The 13,612-nt window shown below is 37.0% G+C and overlaps 1 protein-coding gene across 1 annotated transcript; it reads right to left on the reverse strand.

The window, feature by feature from the left end:
• Nucleotides 1–900: 900 nt before the first annotated feature.
• LOC120112475 (magnesium transporter MRS2-F-like) lies at nt 901–11,307 on the reverse strand. Its single transcript, XM_039131998.3, has 6 exons — nt 10,815–11,307; nt 9,911–10,126; nt 7,648–7,776; nt 6,805–6,950; nt 2,911–3,046; nt 901–1,476 (listed from the first exon to the last, which is right to left on the reverse strand). The coding sequence occupies exons 1-6, from the start codon at nt 11,220–11,222 to the stop codon at nt 1,192–1,194; spliced, it is 1,320 nt and encodes a 439-aa protein (XP_038987926.2). The 5' UTR covers nt 11,223–11,307; the 3' UTR covers nt 901–1,191.
• Nucleotides 11,308–13,612: the final 2,305 nt, after the last annotated feature.

Consider the following 13,612-nt stretch of genomic DNA (forward strand, 5'->3'; position numbering starts at 1 on the left):
TTTCTTTGATGTCAAGAACTCCATCAATGATTTCACGCTCGAACTTTTCAATTTTCACAAGCAAGGTTTGAAAATTAGTAGCCTTTCAATCTAGGGCATAGATATGGAAGCAATGCACAATTTGTTCTCCGAAGAGTCCTCATCAGTTCCAGGTCAAATAAAGCAACCAAGGAGTTTCTAATTTGTTGTAGCTTAGAACCAGAGGCGAAAATGTGATTGTTTTGTTTGCCATTGTTGCATCTGGGTTATTACTAGAGTCTAGGAACACTCGAGGAAGGCTACCGATGATCAAGTAATGGATTGCAATCCACAATTTTGCCATATCCTAGAAGTACAACCTCTTTTGAATACAGTCTAGGGCTCAAGTTCCTTTACAAACGTTGAGCAGCTTAGCAGATGCGATAATGTTCCACTGTGTATATGTGAGGAGAGATTGATATTTATCTGCTTTCCTTGAAAGAACTTGCTTGAAACCAAATAATTTAGTAACAAGTGTGTTTTAATTTGGAGCCCTGCCAAAAGAAGATGTGAAATATTGCAGAGATTAATGGATAACTCTTTTGTAGGACAATAATCTCACCTTTTTTTCATAGATAAGCATCTCTTGGCAAGGGCAAAGAATTCCGACATCTAAGAAGCAACAATCCTTTTCGCCATTTCAATAAAATTATAGAAAGATTTGATTCTGAGGACAGAAAAGAAACTGATTTATAAGAAGGATTTTGACACTTTAGGATCACATAATCTTAAAGCTGAGAAATGTCATGATATGTCACTAAATTTAGCATATATCACAGCCTTTTTTTTTTTTTTTTGATAAAACATATATCACAGCCTCAACAAAACAGCATGAAAACAAATTCAAATATTCAAACTTTCAACAACGAAAAACTAAATCAATGAACAGCAGAATAAAACACAATCATTAATTTGAAGTCTCACAACAAGCCCAGTAATTACATCCGTTAATTATACTACTTAAATGTTCAGATACAACACAAAGTAAAAATTTATGAACCTATATAATCCTTCATCATTTTTCTGGAAGAAACTGTAATTGAACCATCAATCATCGGACAAAGAGCTTATTTTTTTAATTGGCCATCCTGTTGGTGTTTCCAACACGGTCTCAAAGTTACAAGTGAAAAGCACCTTCTGTCTGAGCTATATGCTCCCTCAAAAACTGTGATATTATTGCAGTAGTCCACTTTTCTTGCCCCATCCAATAGCAAAGACATATAGAACAATACAGCCACCTATGGTGCCAAAGGTGGTCTCCCAGAATTTGATGGAGGGAGCGGGAGCATTAAAGAGATCAATTTGGATATTCATACCAAATAAACCGACTACTACAACGCCAGCAGTGAGTACCATGGTTGCAGTGCTCAGCATGACTCCCATCTGTAGCAGTTGATTCTGTTTCTCATCCAGCATGATGTTGATATAATCTTCAGTGTCATCGACATACTCCCTCAACTTTGTGCACATAAAAGACACATGATTAGATGGTGATTAGTGAAACATACTAGCATTGCTTAAGGCCATCAGCCTGTAACTAAATCTGCAGACCTAAGCCCGTTCTAGGTTCATATAACTATGGATTTGGTGTGGATGTAGAGGCAGACCCAAGAAGCATCTCAGATCCAGGATTGGGTCTAGCAAAAGTTTAACTAGGATGCAAACCAACCCATCCATATAATTAATTAGGGTGTAGACTATCTTTTATGTACTGAAAATGACCCAGATCTGGACCCAACAGTTTACTGGGTCTATAATGTATAATTTTACACTTGCAACCTTCATATTTCACATAAAATTGATTAATTATGCTTTGAAACCACATCACTTAAAAATTGTTTTGAGGGCCTGAAGGGACTATAGCTTGCCGAATAGTGAGGCACTCTTGGAAGTGGATCCAGACCTGCTCTGAACCCGAAGCAGACCTAATGACCGTAATGTTGGGGACATGTTTTAACATATCCAGATCTGAATTGTTGAAATCAGTGTCCCTTATAGAACCGCTCATACCCAGCCCCAGATCTGGCATGACTCTTGAATGAGTATGGTTTGGGTTAAAATTAGAACTGAGCTCCCTAGCAGGTCCATGTCTGAGACCAGGTTGGAGGCACATGAATCCAACCTGAATAAACAGCACCTAGGCATTACCAACTTTAGAAAGGACTAAGGAGAAATGTGATTTTTATCACATTTTGAAAAGTTCCTACAGAAAAGCATGTCAGAGCAGTGGTAGTGTTCAGAGTTGTTTTATTCTATGTTGATAATGGACAAACTTCAGTACTAGGTTCTATGTACTTCTCTGAGAAGGATACAAAAACTGAAGGTAGTCTTCTTGGCTGACAATCTGCATTATCTTTTTGTTTGCAGCATAACACTTTCAAATAATCATTACTTGAGAATGAGAAAGAGTTCAAAGAAACATAATAATGGATTAGAAACCACCATGTGTATATGCATGAGCTTGTGCATGCATACACAGGACATAGCCCCTCGCGGATAACATCTTAACTAACCTCTAGCTAACCTGATTCACTAGCAAAGCCACAGTTGAAGAATGATGAAGCCATGCCCAAACACAGACCAGGAAATAACATAGCTAGGACTTGGAATATCATCTAAATGGGGATATCGTTTTGCTGATCACAGTCATTGGAGAATATTTCTAGGACCATTAGCTGTTCACGAGTGATAGATTCCCATAAACAGTGTCTTTAGAAGACACCAAAATTTCAGGTGTTATCCTATGATCAAATACTATCAATAGTTTTTGCACAATTTACCTTCCGCATTTCCTATCTCATGAAGCCTGATGGTGATTATATCAAACTTTTAATGATATATGAAAATATAGCAAGATACTTAAATATCATAAAAAGGGGAAGTACTACATACATGGGATAGTTTGTTCAAAGTGCCATCAATCTGCACAAAGTAAGCCTCTAGAAGCATCTCCAATTCCTCAATGTTGGGTTTAAAACAGCCTAAACTTCCATGGCTATACTCTGTCTCGTCTTTGAAATCTTCATCCCTGAGTGCATATATTATTTGATGCGAGGAGCTTAAGAACAATGATCAAAAGGCATATAATGAAGAATTTCACTGAAATAAAACTACAGTAAATTCTAGAAAGAATCTTCATAAGGATGTGCTTGGCTTCATAACCAACAATTTCAACACAGATCAGTAGGGAGCAATTTTAGTATTCAAGCAAGTTAATATTTTTTTTAAAAAAAATAAATTACCAGTTGCACTGAACTAATGCAGCACAGAACATTGAAGAACGAAAGATAGATGAAGAATCAAAGTTGCGAGACTTTTGGACAAGCAACAAATAGTAATATATACATATATGTGACAAGCAAAGAGTCAAGTTGTCCTTGCATCCCTTCCTATTTGCTTCAAACTTCAAAATTACATCTAAGAAGTGCAAAGCTGTGAACCTGGAACAGCAAAACCAATATTGATGACTACGAACCCTAGAAGAAAATAACTGGGTTACTCTTGTACAACTTATTTAACGGAGACAGGCACAGCCACACTGGTGGTCACACCAGACAAGATTGATCTAGCAATTGAAAAACGCTATTGCAATTCCAATCCAGATCATGGTGCACCAGCATATTCAAAGCCATGAGATACATCAAACCCTTGCCCGCTGAGTTTAGGTTGAGTAGATACTCAATAAATGAATAAAGCCAGGTCTACATTTTTTTGTGGCTTGTAAGGATTTGTTATGATGATGGGAGTCTTCCTGCTTAAAATTGTGCTCCATATCTGACCCCATTTTGATGCGAAAGGGCTTGGATATGATGACAGTGATGAGTTTTCAAATTTGTACAGGGTTGGTTCACGCCAATTTTGTAAGAATTTGCCCACATTGTATTAGATATGATCAGAAATACTACTTTACTTACAAGCCAGTTAGAGTTTTGTCATTTTTGTGTGAGTGGTTAGTACTAAATACCCTCCTTTGTTTAAAGGTCACAGGGTCAAACATCATTGAGATCTTGAATTTATAAAGTTATCATAAGTGTGACACTAAGTCGGCACTTTGACATGACAAACACGGCATGGAGGCTCCTGAAGTCAAACTTTTAATCATGACTCTAAACTTTTGGCTGGGAATTGTATCCAGCCAGTAAATATAACCACACATACAAACACACACACACACGTATATATAATGCCTTATGTATAATAATGCAAAATGATGAGCAAATGGAATCTCATATTGAACAAATGGAATGACAGCCAACATTTAACTTGGGTTGGGGGGGGGGGGGGGGGGTGCGTGTCTAAATTGATATGGCCATTCCATCTATAATTGAAGTTATTAAATTAGAAATGCATGCTGCACAATGAAGTGGTTAAATTAGTTTCCTATTGAGCTACTATTTACATAGCAAATCCATATGAACATCTGAAGTCTATAATTTGATCCATATATGGCTGGAACTAACCCAATTATATAACAGCACAACATATAATCATCATTAAATTCAGTTGTTCCTGCTTGTTTCAAGACCACTCACATCAAGAAAAAAAGAATTTGGACATGGACATATATGCTAAATGATAAGATTTTTTTAATATATATGATAGCCACTAAAAAGGATAAACCACCAGACAGATCATGAGCAACAGGTTAACAGGAAACCACAACTTTAAAAGGTAAGAAAAAGCCAATCATCTGTCATCGGTAGGTATCATCTCAATGTGGATCTGATTCTCATTCCAAGCTTTCTGGTAAGAAAATGTAGTTTATTCACAGGCCGCGACAGTTCTACTCCGAAACAGTTTAGGCAATAAATAATCACCTCATCTTTATATCATTGGGATGTGAGTTCTTGTCCTGAGCCCAAACAACTGTTGAAGAAGGCTCAACAAATCTATCAGATCAAGGGGAAAAATCCTCCATAAACAGAAAGAACTGGATAGAGGAGGAGGTTGGCTTTGAAATGGAGCCTAATTCCTAGGGCATAACACTGGGGCTGATTTTAGTAAAGAAAAACTCCATAAGATCCCTAAGGATCTGGAAAAGGAGGGTGAAAATAGCACCTACTCTCATTCCTTCCACAAAGCCAAAAGAGGGGATTGGGAAACCATATTATTTCAGCCGCAGCAGTCAGGAGAGGTAAAGTCAAAGGCAATAAAGATAGAATTACCCAATACTAACTTACTATCCTTTGCATGAGACTGGGTTCTTAGCAAAGTGTCGCTCAGCTCAACTGGGTCTCGCAATCAAATCACTGGAACTACATCCCCCATGAATAGGACTTGAATTGGATTTGCTGAGACAGGAAGGGATGCTCACTCTCCACTATGGATTCTGCTGCCAATAGGCCGCCTTCGATCTGCTAGCTCTACCTTTTGAAAACGAAGATGACAGACAGATGGACGAATGGAGAACTACACTAAAGAAAGTAGCCAGGCCAGCCTTTGCTAAAGGAAACAGGAGAGAAGATGCTGGTCATGAATGGGGCTCACCAGCAACAAAGAAAGGTGAGCCAAGGACTGATTGGACGACAATCAACCAGTTGTCTCTCTGTCTTTCTTATGTTCCTCTCTCACCAGGTCTTGAATTCTCTCTCTGCTGCTTGTTGTGGGAAAGAGGTCTGAAGGCACAAATAAGGGTCTGTTTTGTATTGCTTGCATTTTTGAAGGGTAAATGTTCATTGAAGATAAGCAATTCTTCACTTGTTTGATGTTTAGTAAAAGATAATCTGGACGTATGTTTTAAAATCTATCTGGTCTCAATAGGGTTGAACCTGATTTTGGTATATCTGAATCCAAATTTTTAAGATTTCAATTTGAACTAAGAACTTCAAGATGACCATAAAATCCTATAATTAGGTTTGCTTGGGTCCACAATGAGTTGATTAAATTTAAATTTATCAAATTCATGTGCACTTCCAATATGTCTACCATTAAGTGAGAAAATTCATCATCTTTGTGGAAACTATGCAAGTGTTCCATATAAGCATAAGCCACAATCTAGTTCTTCTAGCTTGTTCTAGCATCAGATTTTTCGGCTTTGGCTTCAGGAATAATCATTTTGTATCGATCATTACCGAACACAACATTTTTTCTTAAGAAGTGACCTTTTCTCAAAACTTTATAAGTCGTAGAAGTGCTTTTCTTAAGCAACACAGGACATACCCAAGCCTGTTTCTTAAGCAACATAGGCTGTAAATGCCATCTCATGACATCCTGTCAACTTTTGTTACATTCATATCAACGAATGATATATAACTTACTTCGGTTCAAAAGAACAGTCTGCACTCTTTTGTTCCAAAAGTACCATGTGAGACATGCTAATGACTTAAATAGTCCAACTCACTTATAATTTTATGATTATCATCAATGCACTCTTTTTTTTTCGTAAGAAGTTAAAAAAAAAACTTTATAAGATGTAGAAATGCTTTTTTTAAGGCAACACAAGACACACTGCAAGCTTGTTCCTATGATTATACATTGTAAATGCCATGTCATGACATGCGGTTAACAATTATCACATGCATAGCGGCAATTGATACAGAACTAATTTCTGTTCAAAAGAACAGATCATACTCTTTTATTCCAAATGTACCATGCGGAACATAATAATGACTTCAATAGTCCAACTAAGTTGTATGATTATCATCATTGAAAAATGTATCAAATTATGACAGCCTTGATTAAAAACCCTTTTGACGATAATACTTATAAAGCTTTATAGAATGTATGACTGCAATACTCTTCTTTCATGCCATTTCCAATTTACTATAAATAAAACAATACAGTTACCTATCCTCCTCCACTTCAAATGAATCATGGTCTATATCAACTCTTGATGAAGATTCACCAATTCGTTGTTGAGCAAGCTTCTCTGATAAATACATCTCAGCCATATCCATGTCGTCATCTAGTAATTGTTCAAGTTCATCCCTCACCTGTTAAACATATAATAACAACTTCTTTTTTTAAAAAATGATATATAAAAAGTCATAAGAGAAGGAAACTGAAATAATTATAATTTAGCAGCCAGGAAAAAAAAGAGAACACAGCAAAGTAGCAGTGTTACTCAGACACTTCAAAATCTTTTCTTTTGATGTGTCTGGACAGCTGGAGACCTAGACACTTCATGACACTCTTTCACTTCAAATCAGCAGATTACAATGTCATCATGGTTGCACGACAACTTTTGACCTTTATAAATTGAAGTTTTCAAGTCTAACAAAATATTTAGCAAAGGATTTATGAATGCTATCAAATTACATGGCAGTTGGTCCAATAAGTTATTCATCATATACCTACAGCAGCACATATTCTAACATTCTAATATAATATAGACGTGTCCTGGTGTCCAACATTTTGAAAGATCATGTGTCCGACTCTTCTGGAGACTTGACATTCATATCATGTCTAGGTAACATTGCAAACTAGACACTGGTGCTTCACCAAGCAAATTACAGCATTAAAGATAATGGTCTCCCTTAAGCCCAAAAATGTTGAGCTCAAATAGAGAAAAACCATCACCAATTTAGACAAGCATAACTAGATATCTGGTCAGGTTAAATCATTAACTGTTCTAAAATGTTGCTATATTGCAGATGTTGCATTTAACTCTATAAGATCTTGACTTCTTACCTTCTGCACACGCCCTGAAATTGTAACCAAACGACTCTTGATTTGTCTAACACGCTCAAGGTTAAGTGTACTGATTTTTGAGGTCAACTCATCCAAAGCAGGATATGCCTCTTGCTCTAGAGTCGATGTCTGAAATAGAAGAATCAGTAGTTCAACAAATAGATATGGAGAGAACTGTATCCAAATAGTGCTTGGCAGTTGCATATAGATATCATAATACTAAAAAGATAAAGTTAAAAAGTATATGGAGAATGAATGGTTAAGAAACATATATGAGATAGATAAAAAATTAATAGTCTGCATAAATGAGATAGATATAACAATTTAAGTGCATCAAAACTGCAGTATTATTCTAGTAAAATAAATCGATAGATGCTTAAGCTTCTTCTGAATGTGGTTCAATATCAACTGGTAGCAACTGCATGATACGGTAGAACAATAAAATGTTTCAAGGCTCCCATTAAATATATGAATAAAACGGGGATAGAAAAACTTGCTGATAATACATATGGAAGAGAAGTAACAGGTGCTAAAAGCAGGTATGGCAAGAATAGTAGGTTCCAACCACAGTGTGAGCCACTACAAAGTCAATCTCAAGCCTATATGTATATATCTTGGCATAAAATTGATTGTTGATGCTACTCAAGCAAAGGCAAAATTACATTATTTTTAGAATATATGTGGAAGATTACGGCTTACCGTTAATTTAATAATATGAATGAAAGATTTAGAGAAATAAGGTTATTAAACTTTGCAGAAGAAAAAGGAACATTGGAAATGCAAACGCATTGAAAAGTGGACACAGAAAAAAATGGAAAGACATTTCTACAGCATTAAGGGATCAGGACATGCCTTTGAAATACAAATGAATATTCTTTAAGGCAAATAAGGCCTGAAATATTGTGCAGTTCAGAATTTTAGTCACTTTTCATGTTCCAAGCATAGGAGCAACAAGAATGTCATGGTGCATGTTCAGTGAAAACACACAAAGATGGATGAAAAACGAGCGCATCAGCATCAGCATGAAGCCTCATCAATTTAAAAAAAATGTCAACAAATCTACTATCATTTTGTACTCTAAGGATAAGGGTTCGGATATATTAAAACAGTTTCAAAGGTGGAGGAGATTTGTACTTGTTCCTTCTTTTTAGCAGAATGGTGGAAATCCACCACAACATTTTATTGACATATGAAATAAATTAGGGGCTAAAGCCAAGAAAGGAGAGATCGGAAAATAGAAGGACAAATAAAAGAAGAAGAGAAGAGAAGAAAGGGCGAAGTTGGGGAGCCCAAAACCAAGCAATCAAATAGTCTAAAATAGGCCAACCAACAAAACTGAACCCAAAGGAAAGCATACAAATGATCCCCACCCAAGCCTGCTACAAAAACAACTCAAGCACAGCTAAAAATACACCCCCTAAGCCCAAACAACAACTAGCCCAACCTAACAGGATCGCTACATTCAAATTTCAAAATATAAAGCTCTTGACACCCGACCCCAAACACCCGACGCATGTGAACACAATGTTGGCCGGTTTGAACTAGTTGAACTGGGCAACATGCTGAATTGTGTCATGACGTATGCCGCACAACCATTACCTCCCCAGCTCCAATGCATTGATGTCATTGCCAATCGTCGTGCCTTCCCTTTGCCTAAACTGGCACAACAGCCACATCTCTAGCACCGGGCAGCTCCATCGCTGCTCGATGCTCTTCCATAGTATCTTCCTTGCAAGTGCCTCCAACACCAACTTCCACAAAGGGCCAAGGAGCCCAAAGGAGGAAAACCTAAGGTCTCTCTCTAGAAAGTCTGGAGAGGGAGAGAGACAACAGAGGTCTATATTTATTAAAAGGTTTTTCTTCCTTCCCCTAAGCAAAAATGTGGCAAGCCACCCCACATTTCATTGATAAATGAAATAAGACAAAAATAGAAAAGAAGAAAAGAAGAAGAAGAGAAAAGAAAAGAAAAGAAAAATAAACAAGAAAAGAAAACACAGGAAAAGTTACGACTAACAAATATTATGTGACCCCAGTTAAGGATGAGTTGCGTGAGGATTCACTTGATCCAAAATATTTGGCAGTAGGTTTGATAATTTAAGTCAGTCTACCTGATATCTAAAAATAAACAGAAACAAGGTAAAATGACATACGGATAATGTGCCAGACAAAACTATAGTGCAACTAATATCCAACATGACAAACATTTTAGATGGGTAACAGCTACAATATGAAAAGTCCAAATGTTCCAAAAAAATATATATACCTCAGATTCAAGGCACCTGCAAGCAGACTCAAGGCAGACTTCAAGTGCCCTGAACTCGAAAGGTAGCACCTTAGTTCCACCATGTTTGCATGCATCCATTGGGTTCGTAGGGCTGCCTTCTGGAGTTTCACCAGCTGACATATTATTCTGTTTAGTTATTCCCATTGATGCATCTTTAGCCATAGCCTCTCCATCCACATCACTGGACTCTGCAGCCTTTATATTGAACATTAATAAATAAGTGTCAATTTTGTTGGTCCAACTTTCATTGAAGTGAGAAGATTACTGTAACAGGTTTTGAATTATTATGTCCAATGCAGTAAGCAAGGTGTAACTTCATCTGCATAGTCAGAAACCATTAACCAAAATAATTTACAGGCTTAGTTAACATGCAAACAGTCATTGCATGTAAATAGGTTCTTTACGCTTGCATCAAAATCTTAGGACAAGCAATTCATGAAGAACGCATATTTGAACTTCCATCTCCGAGATTTGAACCAAACAAGCTTATCTGATATAGAAATATCAAATAAGATAGAAAGATCGTATAGCGTTTGATCATTCATAATAATCAAACTGCTACTGCCATATCAAATAACAAATGTATAACATCCAATTTTTAAGAAAATGAATATTTGAACAAGCGTACTTCTCAAATTAGACAGCAATTTCGTGCAATATCTTCGATTCCTCCGATAAATTACCAAACATACAAAACGTAGCCCATTTGTTTCCCAGAACGGAGTAAAAACACCAGAAAAAATCGGAAGAAGAACTTGATCATATTTTCTCAGTCGTCCACCAACAAGTAGAACATAATTTTGATAGGTTTTAAGAAAGGGAGCTATCATCTTATAACCAGCAGACAATCATGATCTTTTTCTTTAATTTTCCTAGGTGATACCTGCTGGGGAGCGCCGTAGGAACTGGAGACCCGGGATTGGAGATCCTGGACGAAGGGGGCGACCATGGGATCCTTGGAATTGGGGATGAGCACCTCGGTGGCGGTGATGATGGCTTTGATGTGCTCCAAATTGATCACGATAGCCCTCTCTCTCCCCAGGATCGTCGACGGGTAGGAGAGCAGGGGATCCAGGACCCTCAGATCCCGCGCCGGGAGCCCCGTCCGCCGCATGATCGAGTGCTTCCCGACCTCTTCGAGATACGCTCCGCAGTCCGAGACCACCAGCCACGCCCGGCTCGCGGTGCCCTTGCGCCTCCCGGCCGCCTGTTGCGCCGGGGGCGGCGTGGCGCCGGCCGCCGGAGGTCGGTGGTGGAGCTCGTCCTCGGGCGCTGCCTTCGGCGACCTCATCGTTGCTCTCGTGGTCTTCGTGAGGAATCCTCTGCGAAGCGGAACGTGTGGCGGGGCGGCGATTATTGGAAAATTTATACCCTGCACCACGCGCACCACGTCAGCAGTGCACAACAGGAACAAAACGAATTAGATTCGCGGGGCAGCGATCCGAACCGTGCGCCTTGATGATGGGCCCACATAAACCGAGAAGCGTGATTGGTTGCTTTAACGCCACGTGGTGCATGGTGCAGGGTATCATTTCTCTATTAAACGGTGAGGAGGCACGTGGATGATTCTATTTTTGGACAGCGTGGATGCCTTTTAGGGTGGCATGATAACGGTGGCTACGAGATGGGAACTGGTAATGGTTGGACTGGGTTTGATAAGATGCCTCCATAGGCAAAAAAAAAAGACACATAATAAATGCTTCCTCCAGAAGAGGGTGGCTCCGGTGACGGAGTATTGACGAACTGGGATTCCGAAAAAATGTCATAGTAGGAAATTTTTAAATTTTTGATCTTAAAATATTTAATTTGAAAATAAAATTTTATTTTTTTCTCAAATAAATTTATATTTTTTAAATTTTAACCCTTAATGGCATTAAATATAAGTATTTTTGCATTTATAGATATTCTATTTTTGCAAGTTCAAGTTGAGCTTCAAAGGTAATAGATTCGTGATCGCGTGCATATATGCTCGGTTGGTCGGCTGTATAGTGCATATGCACGTAGTAGGGCATAATATGTGCGGCATATTTTACCATACATCTTTTATAACTTAAATTTGAATTTTAAAATAAAACTTTAAGCATTACATATGAAGTCTAATTCTTTATTAAACTTCGAACTCATAATGTAAACATTACACTAACTTTCATTTCGAATTAAAATTTGAGAGCACCAGAGCTAGCACTGATGGGCCATTAAGGCTTTTTGTTTTAAGAGAGCTGTTGAGATCTTTAGGGACCTCTCCGATGGTTATTTGTACTAAACCTACAATAAAATTTCAGTTTTTGGTCTTCGAATTTCATATCATGATCCATTCAGGGCTTATGTTACTTGGTCTAAGAAAGGGGAAATCCCCACTCACTTTTCGTTTTCCACTCCTTCCAATTTATTTTTTGGCTATTCTTTCTTTTAATCTTCCTAACATTTTATTTGGGTAGCCGGAGGAGTTGTTGGGTACTCCTGTGCAATTCCGCTTATGTGAGAAGGATCAGGCTAAGCAAGTTCATTGTATTTTGGGGATGATTTCACCATAGACCCTCAAAGAGGGTATTGTATATTATAAACAATAAATTAGCTTTTTAGACAAAGAGAAGAATTATTTTAAACTATAATGTAAATGCTAATCTAATGAGCAAAGGTAAAATTATTATCCTTGCTTACTTAATACAAATTTATTTGATTTTTTGTTGCTTTTTTCTTTGATTACATCATCTTTTTCCCCATTACAACATAATTTTCGATAAGAAGTATGCCAAGCAAATTTAAACAAAATAGTAGTAAAAGTATTACCAGCTACTTTATGTTGGTTTGATATATATTTGTTGTTTTATCTCTTTTGGTTAGATTTTTTTTAAAAAGAAATTTCTTTAATAATATATATACATTTATGCTACCAATACCTAGTGCTTATTTTATAAATTTTTATTAGAATGCCAGGGTTTACTATTGTATTTGATCTTGAGATCTAGATCCCAATGCATATGGTTTCACTAGTGTTTCCATTAATTCAAAGCATTCAGTATGCAACATGAATATGGCAGATATTTTACATCTAATAATTTGCATTAAGAAGTGCCATCAGCTGTAAAAATAGCTTGCTAGCTTCTGAAAAATAATCAAGATCTCGCATAAATGTCATGGAATGCTAGATGGTATAATGTTATACGGATCTATACATTTGACCACAGTTATAAATTACTATAGGAATCGATGGCAATAACTAAGGTTAAGAGCAACCATGCAAGCCATGCAAATCAGCATTAAAAAGGCATGGTAATAAAATTATTATACAAAAAGAATTCTAAAAATCAAGTTTTTTGGGTTGCACTATTTCATGCTAGCCAAATGATATAGATACCTTTTGTTTATCTACTTATAGGTTCAATTATTGCAACCAATAATGCTATCTATATAGGGCCCATTTGATGGATTATGCTGTATAATATACTAGAAGAAAATGACGTTTTGGAGGGCAAACCTTTTTTTTTTTGAAATGTTTATAAAACTAGATTTGAATATCTAACTATTATCTGTTATATTTTCGATACACTACATGATGCATAAAACTTTAGAATAACTATAGATATTAATATTCTATATATATAGCTCTCTCCTAATTATTCATAATGTAGTGATAACGTTCTTATGCTGGGATTATGGATGTCTTGCATAGGCAATCTA

Source organism: Phoenix dactylifera, chromosome 2 (assembly GCF_051530095.1).
Source record: "Phoenix dactylifera cultivar Ajwa chromosome 2, Ajwa_hap1_PhDact_Kaust_v1.1, whole genome shotgun sequence".
Taxonomy (NCBI): domain Eukaryota; kingdom Viridiplantae; phylum Streptophyta; class Magnoliopsida; order Arecales; family Arecaceae; genus Phoenix; species Phoenix dactylifera.

What these genes read in the sequence shown, in the direction of transcription:
- LOC120112475 (XM_039131998.3), bottom strand. Translation starts at nt 11,222, where the DNA reads ATGAGGTCGCCGAAGGCAGCGCCCGAGGACGAGCTCCACCACCGACCT. An exon ending in TTTCAGGGCGTGTGCAGAAG is followed by an intron (nt 6,951 to 7,647) that starts GTAAGAAGTCAA and finishes TATGTTTAACAG; the next exon opens with GTGAGGGATGAACTTGAACA. An exon ending in TTTGAAGTGGAGGAGGATAG is followed by an intron (nt 3,047 to 6,804) that starts GTAACTGTATTG and finishes ATATGCACTCAG; the next exon opens with GGATGAAGATTTCAAAGACG.